At 45.8% G+C, this 17,320-nt stretch overlaps 1 protein-coding gene across 1 annotated transcript; it reads left to right on the top strand.

Annotated features, from left to right (window-relative positions):
- The first annotated feature begins 5,888 nt into the window (after nt 1–5,888).
- LOC125941933 (uncharacterized) lies at nt 5,889–16,582 on the top strand. Its single transcript, XM_049659810.1, has 5 exons — nt 5,889–6,350; nt 10,041–10,249; nt 11,948–12,068; nt 12,681–12,774; nt 16,486–16,582. Exons 1-5 carry the CDS (start codon nt 5,933–5,935, stop codon nt 16,580–16,582), a joined length of 939 nt encoding a protein of 312 aa, XP_049515767.1. The 5' UTR covers nt 5,889–5,932.
- Nucleotides 16,583–17,320: the final 738 nt, after the last annotated feature.

Here is a 17,320-nt window from a genome sequence, read left to right as displayed (position 1 = left end):
TCTCGCAGTTGTCATCGCCATGTTAATAATATACAACCAAGCATGTGTCAAACAATATTGTTTTTCTTTCACGAACACCGACAACTACAAAATTTACAGCGATGCAGGAGTCCATGTGCCTTAACCTTAGTGCTAAGGAAATAAGGCCATCTGTGTTTTTTGTATTCGTCCCAAATTTGTAACCTTACAATCTGAAGGTAAATGCTAAATTAGAGCTCGTCTCCTCCACTGTTATGTAGATATAGCAGTAAAGTGAAAGCCATCTGCACCCTAAAGTTAAGTTTCCTGTCCTCCCCCCCCCCCCCCCCTCATGAATAGACAGTAGACAAATGTGAAGCGCTTCGGTAGATGATTTACGCCACGTTAGCATATGTACGTTAGAGCTTTACAAAAACGCCTACTTTATTTAAAATCTACTCGACAATTCTAGCGATCGTTCTAGCGACATCGAAACAAAATTTAGCAAAAGTTTAGCAACTGTTCTGTCTCCGTTTTTAGCGACATGCGCAATATATATATATATATATATATATATATATGCCAGCACGGCGTGGCGCACTTCGGCGCTGACTATGCGCCGACAAAAAAAAAAGTCGAAATCACGCACATTGTGCCTCGAGAATGATTAGCAGAAATCGAAAAGCATTGTACTTTTCTTCAAGGCTGCAAATGAGGTGTAAGCTATGGTACGCAACCAAACACATTTCCCGTGCTGTTTACAGCCGTTGTTACAGCTTACTGAGAAGCTGATGGCATTCACTAGTGACCGCAGTGTTATTGTTACAAGAAGCCGTGCTGATGAACTAGTTGCACTTCCCATTTTCTCTTTTCGAGGATACCGTATTTTTTGCGCTCCGTGTGCGATTCACGGTGTATCTAGCAATAGTAGCGAGCTGGCTTAACGAGCGAAGTGGCAGCTTCAACAGAAACGGTGAATCTGCGGCGCACTTGAAACTACGTTTCGGTGGCGGAACACAACAGGCACGGCCAAGTTCATAATAAAGTGGCTGAACTATCAGCCCATAATCATTATCACCATCAGCATATTTTTACGTCCCCTGAAGGACGAAGGCCTCTACCAGCCATGTCCAATTACCCTTTCTTGCGCTAGCTGATTTCAACTTGCGTCTCCAAATTTCCTCATTTCATCACCCCACCTAACTTTCTGCCGTCCTCGACTGCGCTTCCCTTCCATTGGCACCTATTCTGCAACTCGAATGGTCCACCGGCTATCTGGCCTACGCATTACATGGCCTGCACAGCTTCATTTTTTTTTCTTTTCATGTCAACTAGAAATAGGCTATCACCGTTTGCTCTCTGAGCCACGCCACTCTCTTCTCTTCTCCTCTCCTAACGTTACGTCTAACGTTATCAGTACATACATGTCGTCTAGCCCCATTACAGCGCATAACGCAGCTCGTGAGTCGAAAGGATGTTCTCGTGGGGTGTGCCCACTGAAAAGTAATTATTTCGAAGAATCGCTTATGTATGAGCGCCAGTTTCCACCCAATATGCTTGAACCGTTTCGTGCCGAACCGGTAACCATTATTATTTTTTCGGTTCTGGTTTGGTTTAGGTTCAGGCACATTCTAAGAACATTGGATCGGGTTCGGGTTCATTTCCGGCCAAAATTACTGTTGGGGAACGGTTTTTGGTTCGTGTTCAGGTTCAATTCGACACCCTGTGTAAAATATATTCAACTATACGAATCTGTTTTCATCCTTGGCGGGTGCAATCTCGCGGCCAGAACGTTGGAGTATCCAGGTGGTGGCTTTTCTATCAGTTGCGAAGCATCCTGGGAAATACGTTGTTTGAAGCATGACATTCGTGCGTCTTTCTTGTTTGTGTCTTTAGTTTCTGTTTTATTTTCAAAAGTGAGCTGGTGTATTGACACGTTGTAGTGACGGCGAAAAACACAGTAGAAAAACTGTGAATCACGAAACTAACTCTTTATTGGGCGAACCTGTGCCCAGAAAAGCAGGTTACGCTCAAAGCACAACGACTGTGGCGAACACAGTCGGCGAACGGCGAAAATCGAAGGTTCCAGCGTAATCGCTGGTTCTCGTGTGTCTTCCAGAAAGTACTACACAATTCGCGTCGCGCATACAATCAATTTCGCAAGGCTCGGGGACAACAGACAACGGATAGAACCATCGCTAACATGCAAGCAACTTCTGATACATGCAGGCGCGTCCTGCGCCGAGCGATAACGTTTAAAGCCCAGATCACACGTACGCTTGCGGACGCGCGCAAGCTTGCGTCGAAGCGCGTTGCGCCTAGAGAGGAATGGCGGTTTGCATCCACAAATACGCGCGACAGCGCGCGCTCGCTGGCCTCACTCATTGACGCCTTGGCAGACGCTATTTCGCACTTTCTTGTTCGCAGTATTACAAAATGCTTCGATATCTATAAGCGTAATTGTTATATTTTTAGAGCTCTTAGATCAGCACAAAAAGTGAAGAGGAAGCACTTTCTTGCATTGTATAAATCTGCTTCACTGAGAGTTGAATGTACCACGCCGTTGCTGCGTAGCCAGGCGCGCCAACGCGAGGCAGCCCAAGCGCGCAATATCAGAGAGGAGCTGATCACCGAGATCGCGTCGCGTTTCGACGTGTACGAGCCGTGCCGCACCGTCTGCGCATGCGTGGGCGCGCAGACGCGAGCTTGTGCGTCCGCAAGCGTACGTGTGGTCTGGGCCACGTGGTCTGGGCTTAACATTTGGTAGTCGGTGAAAAGCGGTCACCGGAGAAAGATGAGTAAGTACACGTGTCAGTATTATTTGTTACTGTAAAAGGTATTAGGTAGACGGCGTGCCGATGCTATATGTTTGAAAAGCCAGGAGAAACTTCTGTCGAGCCTGTATATGTTGTAGGCCTTTTGTTAATCTTAAAAACCATCTTTCGTGCAAACATGTCTCGTGATAGCCACAGCCTTTTTTTATGTTTGTTATAATTATTTTTTTCAGTTGGAGAAAGCTATTGCATAATACTGAGAAAGCTGCGCTCCACATGTTTTGAAACCTGTACAACGTTATCGCAGTGAGTCGCTTTTCTTTTTCTTTTTTTTCTGCAGCGCAATCAACCTAAAGTTTGGAGCGATATTCAAGATAAGTCTAAACCATGCTACATACACGTTAAAGTAGCTTGTATGCTGTCTTAAACATGTTTTTTTTTTTTTGTTGTTGTACGTTGTTGTTGTTGTGGTTGTTTTCTGATATCGTTATTATTACTACATTTTATCTGTTTACTTCAGCAATACGTACGCTTATAGAATAGCTTTGTAAACAACAGTTAAAAAATTAAATTATGGGGTTTTACATGCCAAAACCACGATCTGATTATGAGGCATGCCGTAGTGGTGGACACCGGAAATTTGGACCACCTGGGGTTCTTTAACGTGCATTTAAATATAAGTGCACGGGTGTTTTCGCATTTCGCCCCCATCGAAATGCGGTCGCCGTGGCCGGGATGTAAAGAACAGTTCTCAATTTGATACTATGTTCTTGCATCATTTGAGATGGGCTAAGTAGCACCTTCCTGAATTACACTGGACGCTTGTGCAGACCTTGACCATATTTTGAGCTAGTATTGTTACACCAGGAGGTAATAATCACTCGTGCTAAAAATACACAAGAAAGCCTCACGTAGAATAATCTAAGCGCCCACGGTGTCTATAAAATATCCTACGCAATTTAAACGCTTGTTAACGCTCATACACTATTTAAACGCATATCGGACATCGCAATACCCATACCGGAGGTGTAATTCTCCAATATTTTTGCTTGGAAACGAATCCTTACTTGTTTCTAGAGTACACATTATGGGATGATGTGCAAGTATATTAAAAGAAATTGCTCTGAATGCATGCGATATACTTACTTTAGATAAAGTTGACATTTGAAACACAGCTCATGCAGAAATGCTGCTCTGACATGTTCGTCAGTATGAATGAAGCCAAATGAATTACAGAAATTCACGGGAAGACTTTTGTCCTTCAAGACCTTTCTCGAAGCTTTCAATCCACCCCGCTTCGATGGAGACGCTCCACACACACTCAGTAGTGCAAAACCAGCGCAGGCTGAGAACTATAGAGTCGCTAGCGCCAGGCAGCGCTCATTCTACGGCTGCAAAGGAGCCTGCGCATAAGTCAATGTCTCTGTGTTATGACGCCATTGGAAACAACCGAGCGGCCAACATGTCAAAGAACTATGCTCGATGTTTATCGATTTCGACGTCAGCACGACTGCGCGCTTTCGCTCTTCTACGCCCACGGGCGCGATTTTATCGGCTCTTTGGGGAGCAGCTTGTCCTTCGGCGAATTAGTTTGTTTCGCAGCGCGCTTGCCTCAGCATTGCCCTTTTGGCTTCCCAATCAGCCGTGAGTTAATTGTTGTTGTTTTTTTGTTTGCTACCTTACATCCCGCCGCGCTGAGCCTGTTGCAAAATCACAAGAGAGCGAAATAATCAACAACCCGTACAAATGCAGCTACTCGGCTCTGGGTCTATGGAGTTGTAATTTTCACACACACAGCAGCTGCTTTGTGCTAATTTTCTCGCACTTTCCCACCTATTAAAGGCTTAACTTGTTTGGTTTGGAGCAGTCGATGACTCACGTGAATCCGCTGCTCAATTTCCACGAATTTCACGATGAATTGTGTAAGAATGGCGCATAAAATTAAAGAAGAGGCATCGTTACAGTTAAAATTAAAGAAGAGGCATCGTTACAATTCACACCTCCGGAAGCAATAGCTAAAAATACCCAAAGTTAAGCGGCGACATTACCGATCGGCAGAACCAGGTGAAGACCTATTAATGAAGTTTAATGGTTTGGCATAAGCTCGTGTGGTCCGTACTAATAATAGTCAAAGGTGAAATGAACGCCAACCCTCAAACAAGAAAAATACAACACGTTTTATCAACAAGGCTACCGTATGTGAGCTGAAATGTCTTGTATTTTTGTTGTTTCTGCTCGGTGTCCCACATTACCTTTGGCTATAAAACACATCCTTTAAAATGAACTTTTGTGGTTTGACGTCCCGAAATTGCACAATGGGTTATGAGGAACGCCGTAGTGGAGAGTCTCCAGTTTAACTGTGACCACCTTGGGTTCTTTAACGTGCACCCAGTGCACTGTGCATGAGCGTGTTTGCATTTCACCGCCATCGGAATGCGGCCGCCTCAGCCGGGAATCCAACCCACGACCTCGTGCTCGGCAAAGCAACGCCGTAGCGTCCGAATTAGCGCGGCGAGTCATACTAAATCTTGCTTAATCTTCATTTTGACAGAATTATCAATCAGCACCGTGAACTATCATTTGAACTCCAATGCACTGCTAAAAGTGAAGGGGAGTGATCCTTTTATATGTATTGTAGGAAACGTTCAGTGATGGGCCGGTATGATGTCTTACAGTAGTTTTTTTTTTTCTTTTTTTCATTCAGTCCCACTGATAGGGATCGTGTGCCTACCGACTGAGCAGTGCTCAGGTGGGGTTGTATTGCACCACCGGTAAAGGGGAAAGATTTGGAGCCCGCGTCCTACAGACGTCATTCTGGTAGTAGGCACGTCCGTGCCAGCTTACACAGTGCAGATGCATTGATCGCCCCTTTCCGACGACGCTTGCTTTGTGGACAGAGAGTAGCGCGGGCGGCGCGTTGCTCGCGAGCGGTCGCCGGACTGCGACGCACGCCCTTGAAACGGCCTGACGTCAGTCGGGGTCAAGGCGTCCGCGGGTAAACCGGTTCGCGACCTTTGTGAAGGTATTACGTTTATCAGTTTCCCCTCGCCTTCGATTATTATCGCGCTTCTTCTTTCACCCTGATGACCGTGGCAGATCGGTTCAGGAGAGAGCGATTTTTCCGGAGATGCAAAAGCCGCGATCGGCACGATAGGGCGCCAATAAAAGGCTCTAGCAATGACCGGGCGCGCCTATGAACCATGAAGTTGTTACTGGTGCTGCTCGCGTTCGTGCCACTCCTGTGCGCCGAAGATGGCCTCACAGAGGCCGTCACCGGCAGCACCACATCCATCGCGAGCATGGAGACGACGCGTGAGAGCACGACGGAGACTACTACTACAGAGACGACGACTGAGACCACTACCACAGAACTGACCACAGAGGAGTCGACGACAGAGTCAACAACCGAGACGACACCCTTCGGGCACACTGATGTGCCGGAGGTGACCACGCTAGACTTGGATGATTTCATCGACGGTTTCGTGAAGGACTTGTCCAAACGAATCGGACCGGCCGTGTCTGTCATACTCTCGGACGAAAACATCACCGAAGAATGCTCCGGCGCTCTGCTCAAGGTGATGCTTGGACTACGAAGCAAGTCTCCGTGGGCACTGTTCAGTAAGTTTCTGATTTTGGTTTCCGGCTTTAACACGCCTTGAGTTTAGCAGTAAGAAGGGCTCTTTGATAGCTTGGTGAAGGGTCGGCAAACGTCGTTACTATATGTCATTTTAGCGCCGCTCTTATCAAGTCGTTCGCAGCGGCACCGAGCAAATGCTTTGTGCATCTTGACCACAATGACCACTGAAAAAAAAGGAGACTCTCTGGTGTGAAATCCGTAGAGCTCCTACCCCACTGGTCACTGGGGTCAGAAGTAAGGAACTGCAAGCCTTCTCTCATATAAAAACGTTGATGTCTGCTAAAAAGCATGAAATGTCTCTCTTGTCTCTGCTGTGAGCGCGCACAGTAAGAGGAAATATCACATTGCGGATAGTTACGCCGTAGTTAAGGCAGAAAGTTGGGCTAGTTGGTAACGATTTGCATAATAATATATGATTACTAGCATAATAATACAAGAACACGGGACTAGCGGGGTCCCGCGTTCTTTCTTTATTTGTGTCTTGTTACTAATCGTGTCTTTCTTACTCCACCAACTTTTCCAAGCATCCCATCTCCACGCATTCGGCTTAAACGATCTTTCGTGTCGAATAAACCTTTATATACATACAATGCGCCATTTATATCCTTCTAAAGCTGCTCAGGAAAAAAGATGAAGTCTGAGAAGCATTCATGCATGCCCTTACTGAGTGCATGTGAAGTAGCATACTGCTATGGGCGTTAGATCATGCTCTAGTAAACGGCGAATCAGTTGACAGCTATAGGAGGTTCAAAGCTTAGTAAATACAGCAACATCTCCAGTGTTTTAAAGAGAAGCGCAAATAAAGAGAGATTAATGTTCACTTCCTCGATAAATTTTGTCGTCATCAAGATAAGCCCCATGGTGGCGCGCAAGTACAAGTGCTCTGGCACACAGTTTTGCAATGTATATAATTTCCTTCTTTCCATTTTTTTCTATCCACTCTCTGCATGCTGTGTAATTTCGTTTGAAAAGGTCTTCACGCTTTGGGAGGCATTTATCTGCATCGATGTCAAGTGCTTTGGCATCTTTTCTTTGATGTTGCCCAAATACCCTTCCAACTGGCCGAAAAAATGCGACCAGGTGCCATGAATTTTTTTTTTCTTAGCCCCCATTTCGACTCGTTCTTTCGCATCTGCCTTGCACAAACGGGATAGCGAAGGCACAAGAAATTGAGCATGCATGACGCACAATTTTCAGCATCCATATGACGAGATCACGTGGACCTTAACATCCGGTGCTTTATCTATTTCGACATAAGTCAGCTTATCTCCATGACATACTTTGCAAGCTATATACCACACGAGGCGTTATTAAAGTGGCGAATAAGATCGTGGACAAGAGCACGCGGGAAAGTAGACCGAGCAAAAGCCGTTGCGAGGATAAAGCGTGTGCACACTTACAACATTGCTGTGCTACTCAACAAGCTTTACCTTCGTCACCGTTCGCTGCGCATTTGTTCGCATACAACCTTTTTTTAAGTACTGCACTGCAAAGTGGCTCAGAAATCACAGAAATTATAACATTTCGTTGCTAAATGCAGAGTAATGATGGTTACGGCACATGACTCGATGCCACAGCGATAACAGATTGCTTGCGTAGCATCGGACTCTTGTAAGATTAGGCCAACTGAGTTTGGTAAACAGTTTCTTCTCGTGCTGTCTTTTGAAGTCTCGAAGAAAATTGAACGTGCCAGGTGTGAGCCTTCATCAGTGATTTTTAACGTGACACGTGTTTTGAATACGTATCAATCAGGCAGATGTTCAAAACAATGAAGTCCTTTTCTGCGTATTGCAATAAAATAAAGCACCGTTATATTCCCCGCCGTACGGTTGTAAGTGCTACTCGCTTTCACCTATTCGAGGAGCCTTGATTTGTTTTTGTTTTTTGTTTTTCTGCGTGAGCAGAACACCATGCTGTGTTAACCCTTTTATCAGATCACATGTCCTCTATTCGATGATGAGCTCCAATGATGAGCTCCTGAGCTCCAGTTTCATCTCATCAGCAGACTTTTGTGTGCGCGCTCTATAAGACTGGATTAATAGAAAAATTACGAATTTAAGTTCAAGAAGCAAGAAATAAATAACTAAAGTCAGGTAGCGGACCATGCAGTTACACCTAAACAGAGGTACAAGAAAAATGAAGTGCTAATGCAAGAAGGATGGAGGCGGCAAATCGAAGCAATTAGTTTCTTCAATCCAGTCTTTTCTTTAATTCAGTGTCTTGCGGTCCCAATAGCGCTTGTGAGAAGATACTTGCAAAGCACTCGTTATTACTTACGAGACTTACTTAGTGCGCCACTAAGCAGACAGCTTGTCGGATATCAAAAAACGGCTTCCAGACAGAGTTTTTCTGTGGTTAGTGGCAAATCGCGCCAGCGCTAAAAAGAGGGGAAATATACCTGGCATCTAGCTCACGTTTGCAAAACACATACGAAAATAACGGGTTCTATAAGTATAACAAGACGAAAAATGAACTCGAACATTTTTTGTCATTTATGTTTGTTTCCCTGCAATTAAGCTTTGATCTGCGGACGGCGCAGTGTTAATTGAGCGCATGCTCCAGCATGGTATACCATTAAATGTTTCTTCCGAACGCTGCGCCGGCTTTAACTGGAGAAACAGGTGCATAGGTTGTAATCAAGTTTGAGGATATTGAATATCGCTTATGATTTGAGGTAAACTGAATTTAAAGGAATGAAAACATAAGATAGTTTACGCAGGAATTTTGGCACCAGCTTGAGACATTGGTTATACGGGTACCTAATTTCTCGAAATGGTAGAACAAGCTTGTAATTCTAAGACACGATAAGGTGGATATCATCTTATGTTTAGGCAACGAACCCTGCACGCAGGTCTCGTGTCCTTGTGACATGTGCTAAATGTGCCAGGCGTATCATGAATTGAATACCCTCTCTTTTAAACTAGTTTAATATTATTGCTTTAATAACTAATTTCCCATTATACAACACTAATCAACTCCAACGCTCCTGCTATAGTGCCCCAAGTTGAATTAAGGGCAAACATGCAAAATATGAAGTACGTTATTCTAAAGGAAGTGTGGAGCAAATCAACAGCATCTCCAATAGGGTACCACTGAGGCAAAGTGAAAGCATAAATCTTGTAAACTGATCCGTATGCCGTAGGAATGCTATAAGAGCTCTACTGGGGCGCAATTTAGCTCCCGGGCTTTGCCACGGTCCAAGAACATCGCGTAGCTGAAGTCGCGTGTTTTGTCGCATGCTAAAGCCGTTCCTCAATAAATTCCTTGAGGTTATATTAATCCTTGTCAGCACCGCAGGTGGAACACAATGGCATGCTGGACAAATGGATTATAAATAGGTCTGCAGACGACCTATATTATTTGGTAGAAGCCTCGAGGACAGTGTGCTGCTCTATTTTCTGACGAAAGCGTTATGCTTGGTGTTGATAGTGGTCTCTACAGACAAAAAGCAAGTGAAAAGGACGATTGCACGCGACATAAGGAGCAGACAGGATGCCTGCTGGCCTTCGTGACAACCTTTCTACTCCTTTCCTGTAACGTGCGCCTGTATTACTATTAGCTGAACATGTACCAACGGGGTCAACATTATAAGTAGCGCTGGCAGTGGCTCGCGTCCGACGGCAGTACTCGCGCCTTTTGCATTCGCTAAAAAACGAGTGTCCACATTTCAGTGCTGGACTCGAACGCCCGACCTGCTCCTGGCACCTTGAACGGAGCGACGGGATCGTACGGGGACTACGAGGAGTGCCTGGCCGTGCACCATCAGCCTTCCAACGGAGACGCAGCCATCTTCGGCCAGTACTGCTCGCTCTTCATGACTCTCCCACTCGGCTTCGCTCGCAAGTCGGCGCAGAGGATGCAGAAGGACGGTTATTTCATGGTGAGAATTCGCACGCGGTGCAAGCACGTGAGCGCTTAATCGAAGCCACTTGCTGCAAGGTAGCAGCGGGACCTGCGTTCTGCACCTACTTACAACGGCACCAATAAACAGACGTTCTAACGGAAATGAAAACGCTGGAATGCTGTACAGGCGGGTTAATACGCGCCGTGGCGATCGAGGCGTCCAATACTTCCGGTTTGAGGAATTCGTAGTCGACATGGCCCGAACAAATGCGCCTTTCGTCTCGCACTGAATTACCGATTTCCCCCTCAGAGCGGCTGCACCGAATGCACCACTTATTCTTACGCTGAAATGTCATAGAAAAAAAAAAGAAAAAGAAAAAAAAACCCCGCTGCTTGACAAGTTCACTCTCCGCACGTCTGCGCAAAACTAATCAAAGGCAGAGAGAGCGTGGTCTCTTCTCCACAGTTCTGCTACGGTAGAAAGGGAGACATGCCAAGTAACACTTGTGGTTTAGGATGTTAACTGTGTGGAGCGCGAGTTAGGTTCAGGACATTTATTTAAACTTTGATATTAAGCGTGTTTTGCAGCGAGCGTTTATAATGTGTCAGCTAGAAAATTAATAAAAAAAATAAAAAAAACTTCAAGACGTCTCCGCTCTGTCGCGCAGGGTAATTGCTGTATCGTAGCCGGCACGACGAACGGCGAACGTCTCCCATAAATTCATATCAATAAAAAATATATGCTGTCTCCAGCAGTTCCCGGCTACTCTATGCATTTTACCACGCTTCGTGTTCAGCTATACCTCCTCGTAGCAGGACGTTTTCACTTGCGAATTATTCAGCCGTCATGGCGCACTTCGTAGGCATAATGACAACGATTTCTACATTTCCCTTTTCCCGTACGTTGTAGCCAGCCATACATTTATTGTGGTTATCATTACTGCTTTCTTATGCTTTATTTCTCTCAATTTGACTATCGAGAGAGCGCGTGTCCCTGGCAGGTGCGAACGTGAATGCAAAGCTATTCCGAATGGTGTTGCTGCGCTTGCCTTTCATGTCCGTAGTAACTGCCGTTTAACTGACAGGTACGCATTGCCCGGCCACGAGATCAAAGGAAGATATTACACCAGAATAGTCCAACAAACAAATAATATCAATACTTTGTGCGGCGTGACAAAGAATCGGCGACTGCAAGCTTTCGGCAGGTTTTTCTTTTACTCATATGCGATCGCCGTCAACCCATAGGGGCAGCAGTGCTTGCTATGTCGTCTGATCTTGTAGGCCGGCAAGTATAACCGCTTCGCATTGGTCTTTCTTTGGTCGGTTTTGTTCTAACTTCCTGCACTTTCGGATTCAAGTGCCCAGGAAAGCTTCTCGTAAGGGGCTGGCACCTTAACAAAGTGCTTGGATCGCGCCTGCTTTACACGGATAACTTTCATTCACTCGATCCAACGCGACAAAGAAACTGATATACAATACCAGCGAAAGTGATTGTACAGGCATCTTATTTTCATTGTTGTCCTATCCGCTGCTGTGCAGACTCATTGTTGTCTCCATTTAATGGTTCTTAATGCGTGAGACAAACGAAACGAACAGATCAGCAAAGCCGGTATTTGGTAAGACTAGCATCTAATTATTAGAGAAAATGCACTGTATAATATAAGACATGGCTCTTACCTGCTGGCCTCCAGGGAAGCGGTGAACATGACTAAGCTTGTGCTGCATTTCATTGCAGGGTCGACGATCACCAGACTTTTTCTCGTCCGACGAACGAAGTTACTTCAAGGGTCAGAGGTTGGGCATCTGCTTGCCACAACTTTGCACGGTGGCAGACGTACGGCGCATGGTTGGCCTTAGTAAGTGGAACACTTTGCTCTCCTACTTGGCATTTCGAGCCTAGGGACGCTTGTGCGTCCCCAGTCTTCAGCTAGATGCAATGAGCTAGCAACATTCATGGGAGTGAAAGACAGCGACTAAGTTTCTTATGGCGAGTTTGTACGAGGAACGGATGAATACACCGATGAGAGATAATGTGAAGAAAGGGAGATCATCCGCAAGAACGCCTGTTTGCTGCGCGACACTGCGCGAAGGCTAATGAAGGAATGAAAAAAAAAAGTAGAAGAAACATGAACATGAATGAGTCACCTGTTGTAGTGGGGATAATATATAGACTACAAATAATCCAGGAGTTCCTGCGCCGACACAATCCCTCCCCCCCCCCCCCCCCTCGCCTTCGCTGTCTTTCTCAATACATATGCGCAACAATGGAGGACGCGTGACCCACTAATGTGAGTCTGCTACTTTTACCGCTGAAAAGAAAGAAATGGACATCGTTCGCTGTTGATTGCAAATAATGTGTATGCAAGCTGCATGTGTTTGATCGACAAAAAGAACGTCGACTTTGTCTTTATTTCGATCTGTATTGATGGTTACGTTGCTTCACATTCTTTTTTGTTTGTTTTCCATAGCACTCGACCCCTATGGCTTCAAGTACCACATTTCAGGTTGCGACTCTATACTGAACGAAGACAGGAACTGGAACTCTGTCCGAATTGGCATGGTGTAAGTACTGTTTTTACAGATCTAGCAAGTTCTTTACATGGCCATAGAGATTTAGGTCCTCGCGATGCGCACAGTTCGATAATTGTTCCATGCTGTTACAATGAACGTTTCCCATTTCCGTTGCCCCATAGTTTAAACAAGGGTGGCACCTTTGGAAGTAACCTGGACAGATTCTTAGTAGGCAGTGCATATATTATTCAGCGAGACACTATAGATGCAAGAAACGTCAAGTACAACCCGCAGAAATTGAGGCTTCGTGCTCCCTACACGTATTTCTTGTGCAGCGACACAGCAACTATACCGTCGACTTATAAGCCGCATGACGCGCACAAGTCTGTCTCCCCCGCCAAGTAGTTAGCATTCGTCATTTGCTGCGATGCTTGGATTTTCCGACGAGAGTCGGTGGCATTTTTGAAAGGACTCAAAAGACAAAGAGAACTCGGACTAAAGCGACATACTTGGCGCAATTTATGAATAACGACCTTTCCAGGATGAGAGACGGGCAGGAAAAATGGGGGATGTGCTGACCGCTCCTCACGTTTTCCCCCCTGTTCTCTTTGTCCGAACATTAGCAGGTGTCGACCGCGATTGACTTGTTTGTACAGAGGCCGATGGGCAGATTACACAAAACCGGCCCGTTGTTCACCCTCCTCGTTACCAATAAAATAAGTTCCATAACGCTACAGAGTTAGATTCAAAAGGAGAATATTCTAAGCACCTACTGCGTCTGGCCTTCGGGTTCCCCCCCCCCCCCCTTTTTTTTTTTTTTTTCTTCTAGCGTTGTAAACACCACGCCTGCACGCAAAGGGCTCAAAGCGTATTCCGCCGGTTATATCTCCCTCACCCCCTTCCCTGTACAGCGCTGTTGAGGTGCCCTCCCCCGAGAGGCAGTTACGGCGCTGTACTTTTCTCTTCTCATATCTTCTAAGAATCACTCACACACGTATTCCGCCGGGTACACTGCTTGGAACATTGAGGCTCGCGCACGTGTAGGAACATGCACAAAAGGGAAAGGGGGTGTACAAAAAAAGTAATAAAAAAAAACTGTAGCTTCGTGTGACCTAAATGAAACCAGCTTTTGGGCGATCTAACGCGTGAAAGATATTAAAGGTTTTCGAACCAGGAAATACGAGGACACGGATTAAAAAATATATATATATAAAAGCACAGTGCCACTTATAGCGTTGTTTTTTAGCACTGGTAAACATATCTTTGAACATGAGTTCCTTTTTAATGACTTGAAGGAGTAAATGGCGCAGATAGAATCTCAAAAAACTTTCTATTTATGGGGCGCTTTACGCTCAATACTGTCAGCTGGAATGTCTCAAGGAACGAAAGGGGGGGGGGGGGGGGGCGGAAGTGCAAGGCCAGGCCCTCGATCCCCTTACCCACCCCTTCCTCAGGATTCACCCGCGCTTTGAGTCTGTTATACAGCTCCATCCGGGCACTACGCTCCCCTTGATATATTCCGGGTTAACCTATTTCAGTTATAATGAGAACTACATGAAAACTTAACCAGCCCATACGTAAATACACAATGGTGAGAGGCGCCCGACCCACCAGGAACGATCTAAGTTAGTTCTATAAAAGATCTAGGTCATCGTAAGGAGTCCCCTCCGGTGCGATTAAGAGTGATTATGTCTTCCTAACTTTGTTGTCAATTTGCATATCGCAACTGTTCTTCCTGCTTCGCGTCGTGCACTCGTCGCAGCTTAAGTAGTTTCTGATGTAGATCTTTCACTTGGTGTCTGTTCATGACACACATTCGGGAGTCGACAAACCGTTGCCAAATCGCGGCATTGCCAAGAAACAGGCAGCCCGCCAACGTGGCCGTGACCGAGAACGTTGGCTCGCACTGCCGGGGTCGATGCCCAAGAGCCTCGTGTGCGCAACCGGCCGTCCTTGAGAGCACTTACGCCCATACGAACTGCTCCCGCGAGGCTGTTCTTCTTCTCAGTCTTGAAGAAGGTTGTAGTAATTTTTCTTTCTCCATCTGTCGCTAAGGTCTACGCTTTATTAAGGAGTTGTAGCCAAAACCAGCCGAGATTTTGGTTGTGCCGATCGTCTGGTCAATGCTCTCATAACTGCGAGACACACACAGCCAGCCATTGGCGTCGGCGTAGAGCCGTATACTCTTGTCTCTTAACCTGCATATGCTCAGGTTACACATAAAGCGTAACCTGAGCTCGCGCATGCTGTAGGGCTTACAGCGAATTCTGAGCTGTCATGTTCATTTGGCCTGCTTCTTTGCCGACATTTTGCTGCGCATGGTAAAGCACCTGCCAGTCGTGCGATACGCCAAACTTCCTTCGAGACGTCGAATTAAAAAAAAAGAAAGAAAAGAAAAAAAAAACCCTACTTCCTTCATTCCCGTCCTGGGCTATATTCTGGACTTGTTCCACTATATAACAAGTCTTCACAACTGCTGATATTTTACCCTTACACGGCTCTGTATTGCACATTCTAGGTGAGTGTATCAACGGTTGTGTAGTCACATTATATTTTTGTGACTGCAAATTCCATCAGTATGTCGTATTAGTTTTTATGTTAGTTATGTAATTCTGAGCTTCTGTTCTTGCATAACTTCGACCATATAAGTTCTCAATAATTCTTTCTCTTTCTCTCTACCTTATGACAGCTGAGGCAGAAAGGTGTATCACCCGTTCTTAATAGTAAGAAAACACGAGCTGTAATTCGGTTTCTTGCCAGTGCCATGAAGTGACTCATACAGGAGGAAGGTCTGCAGAAAAAAAAAAAAAAGAAAAAATTTCCTTGTGTCAAGCAGGCGAGACCTTCGTGTACTTCGGAGTGCGCATGCGTGCGCTTTGGTGATCTCAGCAGTTTCTTATCTAGCACTAGAGAGAACAAAATGCTGACGCATAATAAAAAATACATATAAATATAAGTGCACGCTAAGGAAACTAAGCACAAAGCAAGAAAATAGATGGCTTGCGTAGCACGCGCTCTCTTGGGCTTGTTGCGTTATATGATATGAATAAGATGAAATGTTTGCCCAACATGAGTCTGAGGAGTTGGCTTGGTCAAGCCATTTCTAAAAGCTGTTTTCATTTTTCTTTATTCTCATGGCTGTAAACCAAAAAATGCTGGCCTCGATGACGCGCGAGTTCCCTTTTGTTACGTCCTCATCCGAGTCCTCTCAGAAGCACTGCACACTATGGCTTTCTCGGCATCACTAATCCGACGTTTAGGGCCCGCATCTGCTTCCCCGGGTCCCACCAAATTCCGTCTCTCACGTAGAGGCATAGCCGTTGTACTACTGCCGCCTATATAGGAGCGCGCGAATCAGACAAGTTCCTTGGACGAGGCCACATTTGGCGCTGACGTCACTGCGAACTAGTTAAGCTTAGCGTAGCTCTCCCAGGCAGCCTATATAGTTATCGAAGCGTAGTATCGCTCTTCGCAACTGCCTGGCTTCATAACTGCCCCGTCGTGTGGGACATCAGCGCCACCACATGCAAACACCTTCGAGAGTGACGGACTCACTGGCTTACCGAAACGGTGACCCGGTTTCCTGCCTCGTAGCCTCTCTTGGCAAAATAGAAGCAATCACGTGCTAGGGTACAGGTTAGAAGTAATACTGTGCTTTGAGTGCTTACGCATGACTAACTCGTGACTGTGGTGCCTGATGACTCACTGTTCGTGAACGCAAACATGCGCTCATGGGCTGCCCTCAAAATGCGCGACGTGCAGGTCTTTCATAGCGGTGCTCCTCTTCTTGGTGCTCTTGGCCACCGGGCTTGACATCTTCCTGAAGAAAGACAGCCTTGCTCGTAGTGAAGGTACGTGAGAAGAATATTTTACGACATGATACTTCGGGCCTGCTTGCGGAACGGTGCGAAATGAAATAACGTTAAGAATGCGTCATTGAATGCCTAGGCTGAAGCGTAATTTCTCTCGCTCTTTGAGTTGGTGTTTGACAACAGCGCCACACTATGCGAACATCTTCGCTTTCCTCCAACACTGTGGCTCCTCGCTGCCGCGTCATGTATGTTTAACGTCTGCGAGTCAGACGAGTTGGACGATGGGCAGAATCCTGCAGCGGGAGGGTTGACGTTAGGTGTAAATCTCTCAAAGGCTTTTTGGCAGTGCTGAAGTAATATTGAGCAAAGGAAGTGTGTGGCCAAAGCCTAGTTTGGCAAATAAAGAAAGGTAGGGTGAGTTGTTCATTAAATAATTGAATTCGTAGTGCGATAATAATTCATATTCTCTTTGTGAATTTCTAAAGCACTTGAGATGTTAAGCGGATTTGAAATTTTTTCTCAGAGAGTATATATATTGTGAGCATTATTCATACGCTTCATATTCTCATCTGTACATTCTCATCATCACCGTTTTGGGGCCTGGTAGCGGGGCTCTCCCTCGGGAGAATAAATGAGAGTCTGACTGCCTAAACCTTGTCTCACAAGTGGTGGAGTCTGCTGTCCGGTTCCTTCGCCCTCTCGCTGCCGGTCTCTCTCCAGCTTCACTTACGCTACATCCCTGGAGCTCCGCTCGGGTCGCCGCCTCTACCAACTACACTCGACCA

This window comes from Dermacentor silvarum, unplaced genomic scaffold, assembly GCF_013339745.2.
Source record: "Dermacentor silvarum isolate Dsil-2018 unplaced genomic scaffold, BIME_Dsil_1.4 Seq65, whole genome shotgun sequence".
NCBI classification, from domain to species: domain Eukaryota; kingdom Metazoa; phylum Arthropoda; class Arachnida; order Ixodida; family Ixodidae; genus Dermacentor; species Dermacentor silvarum.
This window is presented reverse-complemented; position numbering and strand designations above follow the sequence as displayed.